Source organism: Elaeis guineensis, chromosome 1, assembly GCF_000442705.2.
Source record: "Elaeis guineensis isolate ETL-2024a chromosome 1, EG11, whole genome shotgun sequence".
NCBI classification, from domain to species: Eukaryota; Viridiplantae; Streptophyta; class Magnoliopsida; order Arecales; family Arecaceae; genus Elaeis; species Elaeis guineensis.
The window spans coordinates 96607248-96631546 of NC_025993.2; the positions used below are offsets into that span (position 1 = coordinate 96607248).

Here is a 24299-nt window from a genome sequence, read left to right on the forward strand (position 1 = left end):
ACAATATGATTCAACAAATTCGATCAATCGGATCAAATCATGCTGAAATTATCATATGGATAATTCAATAAAATCATGAAAAATAAAATCTAAAAATACTTGATCTGATCAAAGTGGATGTCGGTATACCGTCCGACGATCACGGATCAAAAATTTATCATGAAGATCATTTAAATTCATCATCATTCTTCTCAAAATTTTAGAAATATTAGAAGAGAAAAATAATCTAGAAAGAGAATTCTAGAGAGAGAAAGTAGATAGAGAAAGTTCAATTCTAGAGAGAGAAAATACTAATTCAAGTTGAAGAGAGAGAGGGAAGCTTTCTTTCTCATATTTTATTATTTATATCATTATTTATTAATTTATTTTTATTATTTTTTTTTCTTCTTCTTTTCTTTCCCCTTTTTTTTTTCTTTTTTTTTCTTCACGGAAGAGAGAGGAGAGAAAATCCTATTTATTATATTATTATATTATTATTATTTTATTTTTTTTCTTTTTTTTTTTTTCCTTTTTCTTTTCTTTTTCTTCTTTTTCTTTTCTTTTTCTTTTCTTTTCCTTCTTCTTCTTTTCTTTTTCTTTTCTTTTCCTTCTTCTTCTTCTTTTCTTTTTCTTTTTTTCTTTTCCTTCTTCTTCTTCTTCTTCTTCTTCTTCTTCTTCTTTTCTTCTTTCTCGTGGGTTTCTTTTGGGCTGAAACAGAGGACCTTGAGGTCCCCTCGTTGGCTGGCTAGTCGGCGGCACAGTCGGCATGGGGCGACCGTTGGCAGGAGAGGAGACGATCCGACGGCAAGAGGCGGCCAAACCGGTGGTCGGCGGTGACCACCGGCGACGAAAAAACGGTAAAAAGGAAGATTCTTCCGCAACAAAAGCCGGCGACTCCGGTCGTCGGTGAGTATGCACATCGGCACGGGAAGGAAGGGGAAGAAGAGAGGAAGGGGAGGAGGCTTACCTCCATCGCCGGTGAAGCTTTTCCTGTGAGAAATTGGACGGCACAGTGACGGGTCTCCGTGAGGAATTTTCGGCGATTGCCGCCGTTTTGCTCCGAAATTTCTCGATGAGAGGAGAGAGGAGGGTTCTCCTCCTTGAATAGAGCCGGAGGGAACTCGTCTCCGACTCCGATTGAGAGCCGGTGAATGGAGGAAGAAGACTCCCTTCGGGAGTTCTTCTCCTCTGTTTTCCTTCCCTCTTTTTTTTTTTTTTTCTGTTTGGCTGGCTGGGCTATCACATTCTTCCCCTCTAAAAGAAATTTCATCCTCAAAATTTTTCTTGCCTGAGTCTTCATATTTTCTTACTTGAATCTCATCCTCAAATATTTCAAAATTCTAATTCTTAATACAAATTCATTCTTAAATCATTTCATAAGGAAAAATAATCAATACATTAATATCGATCTGAAATGGAACCATTCATTTTCTTATTCATCAAAATCAATATCTCAAAGATTTTCAATATTTCAAGATTTCAAAATTATGATCTCATTTCCTGTAAAAATTAATGTTCAATATCTCATGACTCAAATTAAAATCAAATCTATCTCTTGTGAATAGAAAAAGGTCAATATCTCTATTCTTGCATAAAAACTTCATTCATCATCATTCATTCATTTATTTATTTATTTTAAAATATTAATCACTCTTAATTTCAACCCATCATAAGATAGAAAAACATACTTCTATGAATCATATGATGACATCCCAATCAATCAAAATTCAAAAATATTTTCTCTTATTCGTACTTTCAAAAGTTGAAGATTTATCATTTCAATCCCATTCTCGAACTTTTGATATTTTAATTCTCGATACAACTTCATCATTAAGTCATTTCATAAAGATCAATATCACCATTGTTGATTGAATCAATATCACTATTTCTAGTCATTGAAATTTTCTTACTCAAACCCTCAAACTCTTAAATATTCTAATTCTTGAAGCAAATTTTATCGTTAAGTCATTCCATAATAAAAATCAATAACTCAAAAATTGATCTAAATCAAAACTATATTTTTCTTATAATCAAAATCAATGTCTCTATTCTAAGTAAGTATATCAATTTTCTTTATCTAAATATTAACTATTCTTAATTAATCGATTCATTATCAAATTAAATTATAAATAACTCTAATCCATCTTTTGTAGAATAATCGTCAATATCAATAGATAACCTCAATCTTTTCTATTCAGTCAGAGAAATAATAATAATCAAAAGAATCCAGACTTTAAATTTTATTATACTCTGGAGATAAATATTTGAGTATAATAATCTAAGATCAAAATTATTATTCAATAAACAATCTCAAATTCTTCCTAGTAATTAGAGAATTATAAAATTCAATTCTAGGATAGAGAAAATTTATCTCTAAATATTCTAAATCAAAAATTAAAAATCAAGGGTCCACTCATCCTAGAATTAGGATGCTAAATATTTTTGTAGCATAGTAGGTGGAAGCACTACTTTTAAAAAAATCACATTAGGATATCTAAGATAATTCAAAATTTTAAAATATTATTATTTCTAATATCAATAATTTTTTTCGTATCAAACCATATCATCTATCATAATTCTTTAACTCAAAGGGTCAACATTTCTGACTTACTCAAAATAATCTAGATTACCATGCTTCCGCTGCGCACTCTGATCTAACAATCAAAATTTCTTAGCTTTACCAAAAAAAAAAATTTTGATCAAATTATTTCTTTACCTTATCAATAGAAAAGATCTAAAATTTCAAATTTTAATTGAAGTCAAAGATTAACTTTCGATTCTCATTCATATCTTTACTGATGTACAATAATCTTGATTAACCCTTGAGTCCAATATCATATTTAAACCATCATATAGATTTACTATAATCAATATGAATCAAATCTTAATTCTCATATCAATTCAATTCGATAATTTTCGAACCAAAAATCCTTATAAATCAAATTAATGAAAAAAATCCTTCGATGCTCCACCAAATTTGGACATAATCAGAATATATAAGAATTTCAAATCATTATTTTTTTTTTCTAAAATTTTTATCATCAGGATCTTCAATATTTATCAAACATCCTTTCATAATAATCATACAAGCTTCAAAAATCAAATCTCCATTTAATGGTAGTTTCAATTAAGGACCTCGTTAACAAAAGCAAATGAACTCCATATCAATTCTTAAATCCAAAAATTTTTAAATTGTAAATTCACATGAATTCCTTAATCTGAAATAAATATAAATCAGATCTTTTATCTTAATCTAAAGATATCAATTTTTCATTAACAACCTCAACAATAATATCAAAAAAAATCTCTTGATCAACTTAGATACGAAATCTTTAAATTGAAATTTCATACACATCATGTAGTCTCCAAGAGACATAATAAGATCTATTATCTAGATCTAAGGATGATGATTAAAGATTCCAGTATAATGAATATTCTACAACCTCATAATCGATTTCATCAATAAGAAATAGGTTTTTTTGCAATATCCTCAAACATGTATTCATCCTAATATGCCACTTTATATATGATCCACATATCAAGTTTACTTTCGATAAATATTCCAATCAAGCATCATAAAAAATTTTTCTTAGTCCATTCTGGAATAATATTTTATCATCAAATCTTTATCTTGCCAATAATAGTCAACTTCTCAACTAGAAGTAATATCATAATATTATCCTCACATCGAATTTGAACTTACGATTCACTTTGAATAACCAATAATCAAATTAATAACCACAATGTACAATAAAGTTTTACGTCAATCCTTTTGTAATTACTTTCAATCAGAATCTAACTAATTATATAATGATCAATAGATCATCCATCATATTTCAAACTTCATATGTCATAATCTCTTATGATCCTTTCATACATAATCTCAATGTTTAATCAAAATTTATAAATATTTTTTCCACTATAATTATCAAAGATCTACACTATAATGTCCCTTGTGTCTATCCACTAACACCCATTCAATATCTGATTCTATGTTTCATAATTCATCCACTTATGCTCTGATACCACTATAATTGTCACACCCCCGACTCGAGATTGTGAATCGAGAGTCATGGCAACCACCGCATACTCATAGAAAACTCTTCCCATAAGCATGCAAGGCATCTTATCATGTTATCTTAAAACAACAGCGAAATAATTAGTCAATAATTCAAATTCAAAACATAACGATCTAATTTTTTTTTTCTTTAATATCTCAATAAATTCAACAATGATTCATAGGCTTTACATCAAATTCAATAAGCCTTTCAATCTAAAATAAAAGTATGAAGATTCTACTTCTGATCACTCTTCCATTCATATCTTGTATCATCTTAATTCCTCAACATCTGTAAAAACAGTAAAATAAGAGGTAATGAGCTAGACAGCCCAGTAAGCAATGATCACTTCTCAACAGATTTCATCAGGCATATAAGTAAATAATCATTTATAGAAAATAAGCATATAGAGTTCATCAATTCGAAATCAATTTCAATTATGCAATATAATTCATGTCAAGTTCATTTCTTTTTTGAAAATTCAAGTTTCTTTCGAGATTTCAATTTCTTTTGTTCTTCAATTTCTTTTCGTCAACCATGAGCTATGACCATATTTTTCCTGTGGCAGGGTCATAATACCGCGTATCTGCTTGCGGTAGGCTGCGAATCATCTGGCAGCCATGTCTTTTGGAACCGCTGGTCTCACTGGCGGTTTGTCGCTGGTCTCTCTGGCGACATGTCGCTGGTCTCGCTGGCGACATAAACCCTCAGGACAATCAATTGCCAACGTATATGCTCCCATTGGCGGGGTCCTTTACATAGTCAGGTTGTCAATTCATAATGTTTCTTATATCATAATTCTTCATAAATCATATTTCATATTCTAATTTCGATAATAAAATATATAATCATGTAGTATCGAAATCAATCAATATAATGCATCATAAAATCAATATGTTCAATCATGCTTCATCATAACATTTCAAATAAGATATTTTCATAACAAAATACCATTCATCCAATTCATGCATCGTTTCACAAATCATGTCAGAAAAATACATTATAATTTGCCGATAAATCTTGAAAAAGTGAAATATTACTTACCTCGAATGCATTCCAAGAAATCCACATAATTCTATAAATTTTTTTTCAAAAATTCTGTTCGTAGATCATATCGCGATATCCTATGATCAAATATCCACAATCCTATACAGAATCAATTTCAATAATTAGAAAGAATATGAATACCATATTTCAACGGTTTAGATTGGGTCCGATCATCTAATTTCATCTAATCAAAATCTAATTAGGACCTAAACGATCCAAAGTTTGACTATCAGATCAAATCGGATTCGAAGTGATAGGATCGAGGTTTCTTCATCGATTTCATAAAATCAAGTAGAGAGAGAAAATCAGAGGAGAGAGAATTCATGAGGTACAATTCGAATTGATCAGGTGACACAATCCAACATTACGATTGATCCAATATCTCGATTGGTGAAATCAATGTGATCAAATCAAGTCATGGCTAGATCGAAATCATGGATGATCAAATCTAAAGATTCATGGTCTGATCAAGATGGACGCCAGTACGCTATCTGACAACCATGGATCAGGGTTCTTCATTAAAATCAGATCAGAATTATTAAAAAAAATTTCTTTATTTACTAACCTTTTTAGAGAGAGAAGCAATCAAGAGAGAGAATATTTTAGAGAGAGAAAATTCTAGAGAGAGAAAACTCATCTTGAATTCTTCAGACAATATGATTCAACAAATTCGATCAATCGGATCAAATCATGCTGAAATTATCATGTGGACAATTCAATAAAATCATGAGAAATAAAATCTAAAAATACTTGATCTGATCCAAGTGGATGTCGGTATACCGTCCGACGATCACGGATCAAAAATCCATCACGAAGATCATTTAAATTCATCATCATTCTTCTCAAAATTCTAGAAATATTAGAAGAGAGAAATAATCTAGAGAGAAGATTTTAAAGAGAGAAAATAGAGAGAGAAAGTTCAATTCTAGAGAGAGAAAATACTAATTCAAGCTAAAGAAAGAGAGGGAAGAGAGAGAAACTCTCTTTCTCATATTTTATTATTTATATCATTATTTATTAATTTATTTTTATTATTTTTTTTCTTCTTCTTTTCTTTCCCTTTTTTTTTCTTTTTTTTTCTTCACGAAAGAGAGAGGAGAGAAAATCCTATTTATTATATTATTATATTATTATTATTTTATTTTTCTTCTTTCTTTTTTTTTCTTTTTCTTTTCTTTTTCTTCTTTTTCTTTTCTTTTTCTTTCCTTTTCCTTCTTCTTCTTTTCTTTTTCTTTTCTTTTCCTTCTTCTTCTTCTTTTCTTTTTCTTTTTGTCTTTTCCTTCTTCTTCTTCTTCTTTTCTTCTTTCCCGTGGGTTTCTTTTGGGCTGAAATAGGGGACCTTCAGGTCCCCTCGTTGGCTGGCCGGTCGGCGGTGCAGCCGGCATGGGGCGACCGTCGGCAGGAGAGGAGACGATCCGACGGCAAGAGGCGGCCAAACCGGTGGTCGGCGGTGACCACCGGCGACGGAAAAACGGTAAAAAGAAAGATTCTTCCGCAATAAAATCCGGCGACTTCGGTCGCCGGCGAGCGTGCACATCGGCACGGGAAGGAAGGGGGAGAAGAGAGGAAGGGGAAGAGGCTTACCTCCATCGCCGGCGAAGCTTTTCTGGCGAGAAATTGGATGGCACAGTGACGGGTCTCCGTGAAGAATTTTCGGCGATTGCCGCCATTTTACCCCGGGATTTCTCGATGAGAGGAGAGAGGAGGGTTCTCCTCCTTAAATAGAGCCGGAGGGAACTCGTCTCCGACTCCGATTGGGAGCCGGTGAACGGAGGAAGAAGACTCCCTTCGGGAGTTCTTCTCCTCTGTTTTCCTTCCCTCTTTTTTTTTTTTTTTCTCGTTTGGCTGGCTGGGCTATCACATAAAGTGTTTGAGACTTGTTTAGGCTGGTAGTCGGGCTTTGTTTTGGACCATGTTCTAGCTTGGGCTTGGGCTTGAGCTGAATTTGGGCCTGGCCAATGATATACTTGAGCCCAGCTTGAAACCAAATGAGCTTCCAAATCTAGCCTAAAATCTTGCAGATTTAGCCCATAGCCCGACCTATAATCGGCCAGGCCCGATGAGCCTTGGGCTAGGTCAAGCCTTTCAGCTTTCAAGGGGCTCCACCAAAATAGTTATTGCCAATAGCTATGCTATTTACACTGAAAAGTTGTGCGGCAAACGTTTATATTAAAATAATCATTAGTATTATCATGTTGTAATTTAAAAAAAAAGGCTATAAATTGGGAAGGTAACAACATTATTTTTATGTTTTGTTCATGGATAAAAATACTTTATATTTGCTAAATGACATAATCTCTTTTACAGAGAAATTTATGATAAATTTAAAATAATAATAGTTTTATTTGTTATTTATGTAATAATGGGATGTTAAAGTGCTAAATAATATATTATAAAAATAATTATCTTTTTCTCATTATTTATAGTGTGACAGGGGCCTCCGAATTACTAACTTAAACATATCTAGAAATTCCTTGTCTCATTTGAAGAATATAATCCTCTTCAAGTCAGGATTTTGTGCTCAGATTATTTTTATGCATGTCATTCTTGAAATCATAGTAACCATTTTTTAACAGCATATTGATAACCCTTTTTTCTAGGGAAAAAAAAGCGTCTCTTATATATATATATATATATATATATTGCATCTTTTGTTACCAACTCAATAACTTGATGCTACCTTTATTGTCTGTTTGATTGATGGTTATTATGTGAGTGTAACACTCAGCTTCACCCGTAATCCTGAATTACTTCCAAGCGTCCTCATCTAGTTCTCTTCGCAGAATGCACAACCATATCTACTTGGTGATTCCATCTATTAGAGATACTTGCAGATCTTTTTCTGGCTCAAAGATCATGCATGAAATATCTTTCTATATATTTGTAACCGTGTGTCAAAGAGATACCTATGAAATATGTTAAAATATTGTTTTCATCATGTTAGATGGCTTTGAGGATATGCCTTACTTCTAACATCACGAAGGTCAAAATTAAAAGGTAATTATCATTTTTATTTAAAACTCAAAATAGATATTATAACAATGTTTATACTAGTTTAACAAGAGAATATATAGAATGGATCCCTCTAGGCTGTTGTGCCCTTCTACGATTGGTCTCTTTCTATTAGTTACCATTAGTTATTATTTTTAGCATAGTTTATAATGATTTGGGAAGCCCAATCTATTTTAAGAACTCGAGCGTAATTTGAGGGTATCCACCTTAATTTCTCGGAAAATGAATTCCAATCATCATGATATGAAGTCCTATCATTTCTTTATCAGAAATTTCTTTTTCTAACAAAAAACTTACATAATCAAACAATGCTATGATTTTTTTTAAGAATAGCTTCCATCCAGTACATAAGAACAGAACTGGCGCAACTTATATAATTTACTTATGGAGCTGGCAAATCATCATTTATGGGTATGATCAACTTTTTTTGCGCAATTTAAGGAGACCTTTAAGTAAGGTCCTTTCTTAGGCTTGTTTGGATATAATGGCAAAAATTATCAGAGAATAAAAACAATTAAAAAATAGAGAGATGTTCGCAAAGGTTACCATAAAAAATAGGGACATGAAGTTTAGCCTTAGAATGCTATTTTCCCATGGAAAATCATGGGAACGGGTGCATCCAAATTCCAACCACTGCTTCGTTCTAAATAAAACTAGTCCAACGTTGGATTGGGCACTTCCTTTCATTAATTTTATGGTTTCTTGCAGGGTCTTTTTATCGGACAATTTTGATTTTTTTTTTTTTTGAATTAAAATCTTGATTTCAACTTTAATCCCCTCTCGAGGGTACTGGAAACTCAAGACAGAAAGTGGAAAGTTACTTCTACCTGATCAGAAAATTACAAATAAATTATCTCTAGTACACATGGAAGTTAAAATATCAAAATTTAATTAAAAATTCAATTTATAGGGAAAATAGATCATATCTAACATTTTTATTTATTTTTTTGGTGTAAAAGATGATATCTAACATTAGAAGGGAAGACTATATCCAAAGCAATATTGGTAATTGAATACAATAAAGTGGCTTCCAGAACTTGCATTTTAATGATTGGAGTTATCTTTTTCTATGTTAAGGAGGTTGATATAAAATAATTATTGTGTACATCCTCCTATTCTTATTTGTGAAAATTACATCAATTTAAGTTTGAATTAAATCCTAGTTAAACAACTGAAATGAAGATCAAACTAGATATCACCCTTTCCCATCAAGAGGGCATGGTCTGAACAAAAGATTCAGAAAAAATTGAAGATCCAATAAAGGTTGCCATCGGTGAAAGAGAAAAAATAGAGATGGAGTAGGAGAAGGGCTTACAGACGGGATGCCTGGTCTTAGGAAAATAATGGATGTAATCATGGGCCAAAAAAAGGAAAAAAAAAAAATGCAGATGAGTCTTCCGTTGATGTGAAGTGCTAAACTTTGGAAGGTCTGCATGAGCCTGACATGGGAGAATTTATATCGTGTGCATTATATCGCCATACATCAGCCACTCGGTTTTGTAGCAGTGCACCAAAATGAACTTCTGATAAACGAGGGTCATAAAAATGAGCAACTATGATTGATGGCGTATTTGACCATATAGTACATGTAGTATAGGATATAATATCTCCAGGTGAGAGAGGAAAGAAGAAAACTTATATCCTACATTGTGTACAAAAATGTTACCTGCTCCATGCCAATCGCCTATACTATACTACGTGCCATGAGATGGTTGGGATGGTGCACAATCATATGAATATAGGGTATAATTTCTCAGAAAAGAAAATAACTTGAGAATATATAGATAATTATTAAAGAAAGGCTTCGGTAATTGGAAATTGGAACCGTTAGTCGAGCCATTTCCAAATCTTTTAAGAACTTCACTTGGAAAACCTTATAGTGATTTCTGGAGGTCCTGAAACCTCTTCTTATTTCTTTTTTGAGAGTTAAGAAAGAATTCCAAAAACTTTCCTTCCTCTTAATGAATCCCCTCTGGTGCCGCCCAGCATATCCATCTGATATAACTTAATAGATCTTTTCTAGAAGCATGGAAGCTTCTGGGAAATTAGACATCTTTCTGGCAAAAATTGACATATTTTTTGTTAGATTTTTGTACATATCATGTATGAAGAGAATGCAACAGAGAGAGGATTTTTGCCAGATGCATTCCCCTTCACCTATCCTTATGGGCCTTTGCTAGCATCAGGCACGTCTGCTGCATGCAGTTTTCTCAAGACAGAGGCTAGGAGTGTTAAATGGATCGTTCTGGTCCCATGAATTTTGATAACTTAAAATAACTTTGATAAATAAACTTCTTTTTAGTTTATGCACTCTCCATATGTTATGTTTATTGATCATTATTAAAGTAGCATTGCTGTGGTGTATGTGATAAGAAGAAGTGTATCTATATAAAGGGAAGTGATGGGCATGCACATCCCATGGCCACATTGCACTAGACACGGATGCTAACCCTAAAGGCATCTCAAATGAGAATTATACTGGAACGATGTATAAGGCTAAGGCCACATTGCATCTCTATCTTGCATTCTTGCCGAACTGACTGCATTACTTGTATATTTTGGAAAGAAAAATATTTGCGCACCAAATATTTCTATAGGCAATACTCGTAATGCATTCCAGTGTGGTATAAGCTATATATTGGTTATGTCAATCACTATAAGAGAGCAATATTTGCTTTGATTCATCAGGAGAATTAGGGGAAAAAAAGGGAGAAACCTAAAAGTTTATCCAAGAACGCTTTCCACTTTTACAGACATTGCAACTAGAACAATTAGTTTTGGAGCTGATGGAGATCTCTAATCTTCCAATTATATGGATTTATTAGACAAAATAAAGATAACTTCAGACTTCATCCAAGATAAGATAAACTTCCAATCTATACATAAGCACTACCAGAAATGTCAGTTGAATCAGATTGGAGATTTCCATAGTTTTCTAGGTACACAAATCAGACTACCAAAAGAAAGCATAGAAACCAACCCAAGCACACAATTCAAATTTTCTTTTCACAATCAAAAGCAGTACAGATACTTCACAAATACTACATTCTTCGGTGATCAACTAGAGAAGATGGAATACCCCCAGGGTTACATAAACACGTATGATTCTGCGATTGGAGGAAATCCAGAAATCGGTCAAAGCAAACTTAATGCATCAAAACATTAAGAAACAGTGGAGCATCCTGGCTTCGCTTATTCAAACTTCTTCGGTGGGACGAAACAGAGACAATCGGCGAAATCACAAGCCACAGTTACAGAGGAGACAGTTGACATCAACGGAAGGAGACAATCACAGGACACCAGAAATATAAGTGCATACCTGAGAGATCAAGCTCTCTGATACTTGGGGATTTGCGCGACCTCGATGGGGAAATGCTGGCGTTTTCTCGGAACCATGTCCGCGAATCTCTCGGGCATGTCAGCAACCTGTACCGTGTGCAGGAAACGCATGTTCCCCAGCCCCTCCGGCGGCTCCATCAATTTGGGACAGTAACCCACAAATAACTGCCGTAGCCACGGCATGGCACCGCTCTCGATTTCCCACACCTCCAATTCCGTCAAAGATAGGACGGATAGCTTCCAGAGTCTTGGAAAACCTGCGGCACTGCATCTTAAATGCCGCCCGTCGTAGGCATTGTACAGAGAAAGGAGTCTGAGATTGGGCAGAAATTTGAGGGCTTCCATTGGGTCTTCCTTCAGCCTACTGTCCCAGAGGTTCAGATAGGTGATGGACTCAAGGCTGGCCACCAAATCAAGCAACTTGTCCATGGGACCTCCAAGTTTCAGCTTGCCAAGACGTTGGAGAGGCGCGCACGCTTCGTTGGACGGAGAGCACAGAGAGCTCAGATCCAACGTCTCGCCACGGTCGCATTTGATAGTTAGTGACCCCAGGAGCATCATCTTGCTGATGGACGAACAGAGCTGCTCCGACGAATTCCTATTGACATTGCTAACCGACAATTTTCGTAGTTGGATCAAACGTCTCAGCTCTCGGGGGAGTTTGGGTGTACATGTGACGCCTGCCAGCGTCTGGAGATCAATCAAGCAACTCAGGCCTCTGCGAACATTCACCGACCGGCCCCTAAATGAACTTGCGAGATGGAGATGTCTCATCCTTTGCAACCTGTGCACATCAGACACTTCCACAACATATGTGTCTCTGATGTCCAAGGTCTCCAGATAACGTAGGCTTCCCAAGGATTTGGGAAGCCTCTTCACACCCGTCCGCCTCAATCCCAAGTATCTCAACAGAGCAAGATATCGCAGTTGCTCCGGCAAGAACTCGATCTGGACGCCCCGAAGCTCCAAGACTCGTAGCAGCTTGTATGGCCAGATTTTCAAGTTTGTGGGGTTTGGAAACTGGTGCCGCCTGAATAGCCTTCGAAGCTTACCGGTCCCATAGACCAAAAGAGAGCGAAGGTGGAAGGATCGAGTCAGCGCTTTGGTTATTTGTTCAGCATCACCGTCCACCTCCACAGAGAGAACACGATGGTGCGATGGAGTTGTTCTTCGGCGGTGGCGATTCTTATGCTGTTTGGCTGGAGCAGCTTGGTTGTTTGAAGGGCTTCCTCCCGTTGCAGGAGCAAAGCTACCGAAGTTTTGTCTGTCACAGATGGCAAGTGCGACCTTTCGGACAAGCTGAAGGACACCACATGACATAACCTCGCCGTTCAGACTAACGTTCACCATCTGGAGCATGTCCCTGCTGATGAGCTGTTGCAGCTGATGCTCGGCGGCTTCCTCCTCCGTCTTGCCCGGAATTTCTTGCACATAGCCTTCTGCTATCCAAAGGCGAATAAGCCTCTTCCGGGGGATGAAAGAGTTCTCCGGGAACATGCTGCAATACAGGAAGCAAGACTTGAGATTCGGGGGTAGATCAGCATAAGCTGATAGCACAAATGGATCTGTAGCGTCACCCTCTGTGCCAGCATTTTTACACTTGACAATATTGGCATCAAGATCTTTGAGGACAAGTTTCCATGCCTCTGGTGTTGCTTGCTTGGTACTCAATATTCCCGCCATAGCCCTTATAGAAAAGGGGTTGCCCTTGCATTCTTCCAGTATATCTTTCTCTATTTCTTGAAGTTCTGGAGGACAGAGGAAGCCTGCAGGGATCGCCAACGTCCAAAATAGAATGCGAGAGTCCTCATCGGAGAGTCCCTCGAGTCGGACGATCTCCTTGGATTCATCGTTGATTGCTTGGGGTAACTCTTCTTTCCGAGTAGTGAAGATTATCATCCCTGTGCATTCAGTTTCTTCTGGCAGGGCATCCCTTAACCATTCCCAGGCCTTCTCGTCGACCACATCATCCAAAACAAGCAAGTAATTTTTGTCCCGACAGTAACTTCTGATTTCGTCTCTCAGATTCTCTTCGTCCATGTTATCGATCTCGCTCGGACAATCCTTCGAGCCAGACATGTAGAATCCGGTCAGCACGCTTCTTAGAACGACCTTTTCACTGGACATGGATATCACCACCCAAGAGTGACGGTCGAAAGAACTCAGACTCGTGCATCCGTAATAGAACAACCGCGCAAGAGTGGTTTTCCCGATGCCCGCTGGCCCCACAATGAAGATTAGCTGGCGCCCTCCGCCGTTGATCTCCGGCAATTTGCCACGATCAATTAGAACGTCCCACATTCCTTTCAAATTGTACCACGGAAGGACGAGCCTAGCAAAAACGTTGATAGGCTTGATCTCCACCGCAGTGGGCATAACCTCATCTCTAGGCTTGCTCTGGTGAACCTCTTCAACCTCTTTTGCAAGCTTTGCGAGTTCCCACCGTGGCGCATTCCATCTGCACCAGAGGTCTAGAAGGCATCTGCAGCAGCAGGTCATTTCAACCGGATCCTGTGAAGTTGGCAGCATGGACATGTCGATCTGCGCTTCCAGTCGATATATAAGTTTTCGGGCACGTTCCGCCCATTCATCGATCTCCTTTTTCTTAATCTCATCGCTGCACATCTCTCTTTTGTAATCTGCATCCTGTAGGTACTCTATTATGTCTTTGATCCTAAATTTGCTTTCTTCTCCTCCCCATGCTTCGCACACCATCTTCAAATTGGTCAAAATATCATCAAAAACCCCATCAATTGCCGCTCTCCTAACGGAAGAAAGAACCCATTCCGCCATTTTCCCTGATCGATCAAGAATTCTCTCGCAAGCAAACGTTTGGCAGCGGTAAAGAAGTGAGGTACAGAAGCAAGGAGCTGGAGGCCAAATCCAATGTATGGCGACTGCGGGAAAGCAGCGATCTCACAAGCTTGTTATATCATTTACCTACACGCAGCCTGCGAGATATAATTTACCTTGTCATAAAAGCTTCCGAATTAAGTTGAACTTTGCTGTGAAAAAAAAAAAAAAAAAAAAAACTGAACTTCAGAAATAAAAAATAAATTACCCATATATATCAAAAATCTATATTATTAATTATGATCAATACCAATAAAAATACGAAGAAATTAAAACAACACGTCCTTTATTGATTTAACGTATGTAACTCATAGGCAGGAGAATTACTTGCTAAAATGGTATTAAATCATATTTTACTATATTTGAACATTAAAATTTATTGACTTCAAATATATATATATATATATATATATATATATATATATATATATATATATATATATATATATATATATATATATATATTATCATGTACTTTAGCATTTTGATACAATAAAAACTGTCCATTTTTATATCCAAATGATACATAAGTTAAATATATATATATATATATATATATATATATTATCATGTACTTTAGCATTTTGATACAATAAAAACTGTCCATTTTTATATCCAAATGATACATAAGTTAAACTATGAAAATATATTATTTTTGATTTCATAGTATTATGAATAGAAAATTTTTTTCTTAGTCAAAGCCGGCGCATGGTTGGATTCAGTCAGACCTTGATGTTAGTTGACCTAATAAGGCATTTGAGTTGATCTTATTCGGCATAATAGAAAAGATTGATCTACAAATCTTATGACCATCGAAAATAATTAATGGCGAATGGATAAAAAAAAATAACAAATATATCCCTTCAAATAAGAAAGAAGATGACAAATGTATCTCGCTAGATAAAATAAGACTAACCACCTGATTCTCCTTCCTTTCCACAGCTCTTTAGCCTCCATTTATATATAGAGGCCCATAGGGGACTCCCAAGATATGAATTTTTTTTTTCTTTCCAAAGTGCTTACTCCTTTCCATCTGTTCTATAAATTCTAACTTGAGCGTCGGAGGATCTCCACTTAAGTCAATTTTGATTAAGGACTTATCTTATAGGTCCTACCAGTACCGTCTTGCCATCACTGTCCAAAGCCGATCCAATCCAAGGACGGATTTCTGCCGTAGTAGATTGGCATTAGAAGATGGACGTCAGATCCATTTATGAGGAGTGAGTATTTAACGAGAAAAGCTTTATCACACTGCTCAAATTCCAACCGAATCCGATCCGACCATCTCTAGTTTGATCGACATCGATCATCTCCAAATCATCCCAAATGTCAACCAAAACATGGATCCACAAACCCCCTAGGAAGATTTGTGCTCCACCTTTCACCATCACCAGTTGAGCAGATTGGTTGATGTTCTCCAAGCTATCCTACTCTAGCTCAAAGCTGGGGGGCTCATGATGCAAACAAGGAAAAAGATCACAATCAAGAAGAAGATTATAAAAATCCTTCGATTTTCATCCTCCAAAATCATGATGAATCCATGCTTCCTCATCCATATTTCAAAATTCAAATTCTTGATGGGATCCATATAAGGAAGAAGATCATGATAGATCAAAATTCAGATAAGGAAAGAGATTATAGAAATCTCTCGATTTTCAAAGCATGATGGATCTATGCTTCTTTATTTATCTGAACAGGACCAAGGAGATTCCAAGAAAATAGACTCTAAGAGAAAGAGACTTCCACAACTTAAAGCTCACATGAAAAGAGGCTCCCAGCCATCATTTTTTATCTTATTTTCTTTCCTTCTTGCAGGTCCACAAGCCTTTGACGATCCGAAGTAAAGATCAAGGCTAATCCAAAGTGAAGATCAAACCTATTCAAGGTGAAGATCAAGCACGAACCAAAGTGAAGATCCAAGCCAATCCGAAGTAAAGATCAAGCCCATCCGAGGTGAAGATCAAGACCAATCCAAAGTAAAGATCAAGATCAATCCGAAGTAAAAATCAAAGACAAGCCAATGCAAAGATTTATGCCAATTTGAAGTAAAAATCAAGCCCATCCGAAGTAAAGATCAAGGCCAATCTGAGTGAAGATCAAATCCATTTGAGGTGAAGATCAAGCCCAAATCAAAGTGAAGATCAAGGTCAATCCGAAGGAAAGATCAAGCCCATCTGAGATAAAGATCAAGATCAATCCGAGGTAAAGATCAAATCTATCCGAGGTGAAGATTAAGCCAAAATCAAGGTGAAGATCAAGATTAATCTGAGGTAAAGATCAAACATATCCGAGGTGAAGATCAAATCCGAACCAAAGTGAAGATCAAGATCGCTCTAAAGTAAAGATCCAACTGATCCGGAGTGAAGATCAAAACCAATCTAAAGTGAATATCAAGGCTAAGCTGAGGTGAAGAACATACCAAGTCGAGTTGAATAACAAGAAAGAAACAAGCAAAATCTAAAGACTCTCAAACAAAGCTAAAAACTCTCGTAATAAAAGGCTCTTAAGCCCCCATCCACTATTTTATTTCCTTTCATAAGACCATAGGTTATTGAGCACCCAAGCCGAAGCAAAGCTCAAGGCTGAATTGAGGTGGAAAATAAGGCTGATATGAATTCAAGCTCAAGGCCAATCCGAGGTCAAGCTCAAGGCTAATTCAAGGTCAAGCTCAAGGCCAATCCGAAGTGAAGCTCTAGGCCGATCCAAGGTCAAGCTCAAGGCCGATCCGCAGTCAAGCTTAAGGCCAATCCAAAGTGAAGCTCAAGGCTGATCCGAAGTAAAAATCTAGACTGAACCAAGGTGAAAATCAAATCGATCCAAAGTGAAGCTCAAGGCCGAGCTAAAGTAAGATTGAATAGATCTGAAGTGAAGATCAAGACTGAATCGAAGTAAAGATCAGACCAATCTAAGGTAAAAATCAAGACCGAAGCTGAGCTACCAAGTCCAAGATCGAGGTCATTAGGAGGTCAACCTAAAAAAGTTGACCTAAGGAGATCAATTTGACAAAGCCGACCTGATGAAGCCGTTCTAAGGAGGCTGACCTAACGAAGCCGATTTGAGGAGGCCAAGATGATTAATTTGAACTCTTTTGCATGGCCTAAAGGCAAGGCTAGATCTGGACCAAAGACCTCAGATGACTATGAGTGATGAATGCCTCTTATCCCAAGATAAGTAGAGCAAAAACTCCTGATCGTATGAAAAGCATAAAGGACCCTTGGAGCTCACAAATACATATCATCCAAGCCAAAGACCTCGAACAACCATGAGCGATGAATGCCGCTTGTCCTAAGACAAGTAGAACAAAAATTATTGGCCATGTGAGAAGCGAGGGCTAACCATGAAAGACTTTAGAGCCCATAAATACAAGTCATCCAGGCCGAAGACCTCGAACGACCATGAGCGATGAATGCCGTTTGTCCCAAGATAGGTAAAGTAGAAATCTTTAGCTGTGAGAAGTGAGGGCTAATCATGAAGGACCCTTGGAGCCCACAAATACAAGTCATCCGGGCTGAAGATCTCGGACGATCATGAGCGATGAATACTGCTTGTCCCAAGAGAAGTAGAGTAAAAATCTTTGATCATGTAAGAAGCGAGAGCTAACTATAAAGGACCTTCGGAGCCCAAAAATACAAGTCATCCGAGTTGAAAACCTTGGACGACCATGAGCGATGAATGCCGCTTGTCCCAAGATAAGTAGAACAGAAATCTTTAGTCATACGAGAAGCAAAGGCTAACCTATAAGAATCCTCAAAGCCCATCAATGCAGGCTATGCAGTCAAAACCTTAGCTAACCAAGAAGAGAAGGCTAACTTATAAGGATCCTTAGAGAACTAACCTAAAAGGATCCTTACATGAAGAAGCGAGGGCTAACCTGAAAGACCCTCAGAGGCCCCTCGTTCCTAAAACAAGTTGAGCCGACCTGACCCGAGATCCTTAAAGGAATAATCATAAAGATAATCAAAGCCACTTTAAGGATGAGTTAAGCTAAAGAATATGCTATCTACAAAAGATCACCTAAAAAGAGGTTCTTGAACACCTCGGCCTACGCATAGGTTATCCAAATGTGGTTAGCTTAAAGTGATACTATAATCTCTACACATCGGATGACTGAATCAGGAATGGCATCGATTACTACATGTACTCTCTTCGTCCGGTCTAATTCTAGTTTGGACTTGAGAATAGGGGGCTTTTGTTATTGATAAGAAATTCTTTCCTCAGTGGAGCCTGATGCATAGGGAAGCTGGGTTCGACCCGACCTTGATGCTACCTGATCCAATAAGGTACTTGAGCTGATCTTATTCAGTAGAATAGAAAAGGTTGAACTTTGCCCCCACGTAGATCTTCAAATCCCATGACTAGGGCTAGGCAAATAATCGAAACCCGAAGAAACCCATCCGATCTGACCCAATAAATATCGATTTTGATCGGTTGAAAGACATAAATAAGATAGAATTAGATTAAAATTTATAAAAAATCTATTATTTATAATCAGATTCGGTTCTTACACTTTTAATTCATATGAAACCAAACTCAACTGATGTAGTATTTCACAAACTCACTTTCTTTTTTGGAATGACATTGTTTAGACTTCAATACTTTGTTCTAAAAATATTTCATCACCTATTTGGATTCATTAAAATATTAATGTTGAATTATTGATGGAAGCACATCAATTTGACACAATTCTAAAGTGAAAGCATTCAGATATAATTACTTTCAGATGAATAAATCTTTCATATTTCTATTTTATTTTATACAGATTTAAAAATAAGCCTAAAATTTATAACTTATAAAGTTTAGATTTTTTTTGCATTAAATTGATAAATAAATAAATAAATAAATTTAAGTGGATCAATATTGGACTTAAAATTAATATTGGATCAAAATTGAAGCCTAAACCAACGCAACCCATCTGAACCTGCTACAAACCATTCATTTCAGTTTCAAAAAATTTATACATGATAAATGATCGGCAAAGGATTGAATTTTCTTCAATCCGATTGGATTCGGTCGAATAAAATTTTTCTCTCAACTCAATTGAACTCGACCCATATTCAGCCCTACCCATGACCATCAGGAATAATTGATGATGAGCGGATAAAAAAAAAATAACAAATACATAAGGAAGAAGATAACAAACGTATCTCGTAAGATAAAGTAAAACTAGGCATCTGATTCTCTGTCTTTCTCATGACTCTTCAGTCTCTGCTTATAAATAGAGGCCAATAGGATATCCCCAGGATATGAAAAATTTCTTTCCCAAAATGCTCACTCCTTCATATTTGTTCTAGAAATTTTAATTTGAGCATTGGAGGATTTTTATCAGAGATAACTCTGATAGAAAACTTATCTTGTAGGTCTTGCCGTACCGTCCTATCGTTACTTACCTACCATTACCGTTCGACTCCAGTCGATCTGACCCAATCCAAAGATGGATTTTTGTTGCAACACTTAGTATTTTACTAGTATAAGTCATAATCAATGGTGTCAATTTTGGAACATGGTTATTGATTTTGAGGCTAAAAGAGTAGACACCTTTTTTTCTCGATTGGAGTGAAAGAAACAAAGAGATGAATTTTGCTACTTTGTGAAGAAGGGTGCTTCTCTTGACTCCAAAATTAAAAAAAAATAAAATATTTATATTAAAAATTTATATTATTGATCATGATTTACACTACTAAAACTAACAAAAAACCAATATTAGCTACTAACATCTAGTGCATGCTGTAGTTAGTTTAATTTATGGCTTATGATGGTGTTTATGCTCTATCAAATGGTGAAAATTTTGTAACATAAATTTTGCACAAAATTCATTTAATCTTTGATTGTCGAAAAAATGAATTTTTTTTCAAAATGATACATATTCAAAGATCTCTGAATGATTTTGCCCCGAAATCCAAATGATTTTGGATATGGTAGTTTGTGCACCGAATTTCAATGATATTTGTATTGCCCTTCTTTGTTGATGGAACGAATTGAATGTTATTAAGCAATTTAAGGATTCTAGTTTCACAATGCAGAGAGCTTTGGACATAGGGTAGGATGATAAAAAAACCTTCTAAATCTATAAAATCCTAGAAAAGATAAATATGATCTTTTCTTACATAATCAATTATTAATTGAATAGTTTTATATGTGTGCAATAATACATTTGATGGGATCAATATAACCAAACCAAACTTTATATATAAATTAACAATTTAAGATTTAGCGGCAATCTTCTAAAATTTTATAATTATGATATTATTTTTTAATATATTAATTAAAAACCAGAATAGCAATTCTAATTTTCGATACTTAAAAATATATGTCATAAAATATAAATTTATAACAGTATTTATAATAAAATACCATTAATAAAAAAATATAATATTAAAAATAGTGATATTTTTACTAAATTAAAGTAAAAAAATTAATCGTATATAAAAGAATCCACGAGTAGTTTATCATTAGAAATTATTTTTATTATAGTTTGAGTTGGGTATGCGTCAAATATTAATTTTTTTAATAAAACTATTTCTTTTTCTTTTTCTTTGTTTCGCGGAGAAGTCCGATGAGATGAGAATGAAGCGAAAATGTTTTCGGAATGTACCACTTGGATGTCAGGGTCCTGAGATCTTAGCAATAACTCAAACACTACCAATTTCTTGAATACTACCTGCTGACGTACATCTGCATTGTGATGTCAGCTCGATCTAGTAGCTCAAAAAGCTCGATAATTTTAGAAGTACTGGATATACCAATCAAAAATTTTTGTATGGCAGTCAAAAGTTTTGGCTCGAATCATGAGTGGTAATTTCAAGCACTGGAACCTTGGCAGGTTGCTCTTTTTTCCATTCTCTCAACAAGGGCAGACAAGTGCGCACGCACACATGCAATCTTGATATTGTTTATCATGATGACAGTATTTGACTGAAATATCTCCTATGCTTTCAAAAGAGATGGAAAAGAAGGAGAGAAAATGATAGATCCACACCGATTGAGAAAAAATATCCACAGCACTCCGACCATTTGTCAACATGTTGCAGAAACAAAAACAGTTGGCAATCTTTGATGCAAACCCTTCCATAGCATATGATATACAGGTACCACCAAAATCATATCCCATCAGAATAACTTGTACAATATTTTAGAAATTAATACAGCTTTCAAGCGTAAATGGTAAAACAAGAAATTGTGCTGCTAGTAGAGATACTAGGCCTTGGTTAAAGCCATGTCGCTATTTTCCATTTCCATTTTCCGCCTGAAAAGGTGGGGACATGTAACACCACCTGACAATGCACCGCAGAAAGCATAGTTGTTATTTCCTTGCCCAATAAAAGATATGAGATGGGGTGAAATGAAAGCAGATACTTCCCCCGGTATTATTAAATGAAAGAAGAATCGAAACAGAGGATGTTTTAGGGAACAAAGAGAATCAAGCAGCAGCAGAAAATAAACACAAGGAAAAAGTATAAAAACCAAAATGGAGATCAGACGGCAATGTTGGGTGGAATTGAAGACGGATGCACAGAATTACTGGCAGAGAGCGAAGCAAGCCGATCTCAGATCTGCACATGCACTTTTTTCTTCCTCTGTGAACAAAGATGGCCCCAAGACCGATATGATATGAAAAAGAAGAGAGGAAAGAAAGGAACGAAGAAAGAAAGAAAAGAAAACAACACCCACAGACACCATAGTTACATGATTTTTGTTCATGTTCTATTCTATTGTTATCTCTGCATTTCATGTTGTTTATGACCGCAACCAGTTCCAATCAGGCTTTTTGGTATGCATCTCTGAGTCATATCTTTCCGGACTCAAGCATCATGCTAATATTTTTTTCCCCCTAAACCCGTCAGAAAAATGCCTATGAGATGCTGTTTGAACCCTTTCTTATAGAAACAAGAGGCATACCAACGTTTTCCTATAATTGAGCTTCTCAAGGAAACCTGTAAGCAGCATTACATATTGGGAAAGACTTATAACGCTGTTTAGATCAAAAGTATAAGTTCCAGAATCTGTCAGGTCTATGGGAATGACTTTAGATCCACCATCTTTCAGCAGCGCAACAGTTTTATGCCAACACTAAGCACCAAAGCCAACTCTATGGACAAGAACAAAGTGATCGGTCTCCTAATAATCACTCTCTACATCCTGTTTCAGAAAACTTGAAAAATTTGTTTGAGGATAACAAAATATCTAACCAAAGAAACAAACACAAGGAGAAAAAAAATTAATAACTCAGTACAGCAAGACGCTTAGCATCAATATTTTGTTGGCTTGTTTCATTTATGAAGATTTAAGAGCAGAAAGCAAGGAAATGTTTGATGTGTGTTTTGAGTAGTATATCCTCAGACCGTTTTATCCTCCTCTTTCTTTGGTTTCCTTTTCTTTTCTACGCCAAATCTAGGAAATATTTAGTATCCCAAAAAATGAAAAGAAAAGGACTAGAAAAGAAGAAGAAAAAGACTAAAAATGGAAAAGAAAAAGTAAAAGACTAACTCTACTAACACACTGCTAATTCTTACCGGCCCCCCACCCCCCCAAAAACAACACACACAAAAAAAAAAAATAAAAAGGAAAAGAAAAAGAAAAAAAGGCCAAAAAAGAAAAAGAAAAAGAATACAACAATGTATTTTAGCAGTATGTTAGTAACCAATATGTTAGAACACATTGCTAACCAATATGTTAGCAAGAGTAAAAGAACGTACAAAAACTATATTCTTGCTGTCAAAAATCAATTCCTTTCTTCTTGTCGGATAAAGTGCGACATAATCAATGAGGACAGATCCAACAGATTTAAATATTCATTGATTACAAAGAAATCTAAACTTAGCTGGCATGTATTTTAATAAATTATGAAATGGTGAATAAAATCAGAAAAATAAAACTTAAGGAACTGGTAGAACAAGGCTCTAAACTCTAATCTAGTTCTAGAAGTTAAGCAATAGTTAGTTCACTCATTTTATCTGAGATCTGAACCAAGATAACCAATAATTTTGATTTATTAGATCTATAAAATAAGATAACTTCATCATTCCTTGCACACAGAAGGATTATAGGAGATTTAGAATAGAAAATCAGAAAAGCTATTAACAATCATAAACTTTAAACAAAGGTAATTAACAAAATATGTGACTAACCCCACGAATTCTTATCCCCACCCAAAAACAAAAAAATGAAAAATGAAAAAGAAAAAGAAAAAGAAAATGGCTAAAAAAAGGAAAAAAAATAAAAAAAAGAGGCTAAACAAGAAAAAGAAACCATCTCACACTATTAACAACTTGCTAATTCTTATCTTACCCCACTCTCCCACCCACCCCCCTCTCCTAAAAAGAAAAAGAAAAAGAAAAAGAAAAAGAAAAAGAAATGGAAAAGAAAAAGAAAAAGACTAAAAAGGAAAAAGGAAAACTAAAAGGAAAAGACTAAAGAAAGAAAAGACGACACCGCTAACACACTACTACTTCTTACCCCCTTCCCAATTTTTTTTAAAAAAAAAGGAAAAGAAAAAGGCTAAAACATGAAAAAAAGAAAATAGACTAAAAAAGAAAAAGGAAAAGAAAAAGAATAAAAAAATGTACTTTAGCCATATGTTAGCAACCAATTCATTAATAAGAACAAAAGAATGTATAGCAACTTTATTCTTGATGTTAAAATCAATTCCTTACTTCCTTTTGTCAGATAAAGTGTGACATAATCAATGAGGACATATCCAAAAGTTTAAACATTCATCGATTACAAAGAAATCTCAACTTACAGGACATTTATTTTGATAAATTCTGAAATGGTGAATAAAATCAGAAAATTAAAAATCAATGCTAAAAAAAAAAGAAAAAGAAGAAAAAGAAAACATCTTAAAGAAAGAAAAATAAAAATAAAAATGCTAACACAGCTAATTCTTAACCCCATTCTCCCCCCACTCCCCTCCCTCCCCTTCCAACCCCCCCCCCGGGCCGTGCCTAAAAAAGTAGTAAATTATAAAAATCCCATTGAGTTTTACATTTATTACTCCCTTCCTCCTCTTTTTTC

At 35.5% G+C, this 24299-nt stretch overlaps 1 protein-coding gene across 1 annotated transcript; it reads right to left on the bottom strand.

Moving 5' to 3' along the window:
- Positions 1–11423: 11423 nt before the first annotated feature.
- Positions 11424–14228, bottom strand: LOC105032891 (disease resistance protein RPM1-like). Its single transcript, XM_010907483.1, has one exon. It carries the CDS (start codon positions 14226–14228, stop codon positions 11424–11426), a length of 2805 nt encoding a protein of 934 aa, XP_010905785.1.
- Between the last annotated feature and the right edge of the window lie 10071 nt (positions 14229–24299).

What these genes read in the sequence shown, in the direction of transcription:
- LOC105032891 (XM_010907483.1), bottom strand. Translation starts at nt 14,228, where the DNA reads ATGGCGGAATGGGTTCTTTCTTCCGTTAGGAGAGCGGCAATTGATGGG.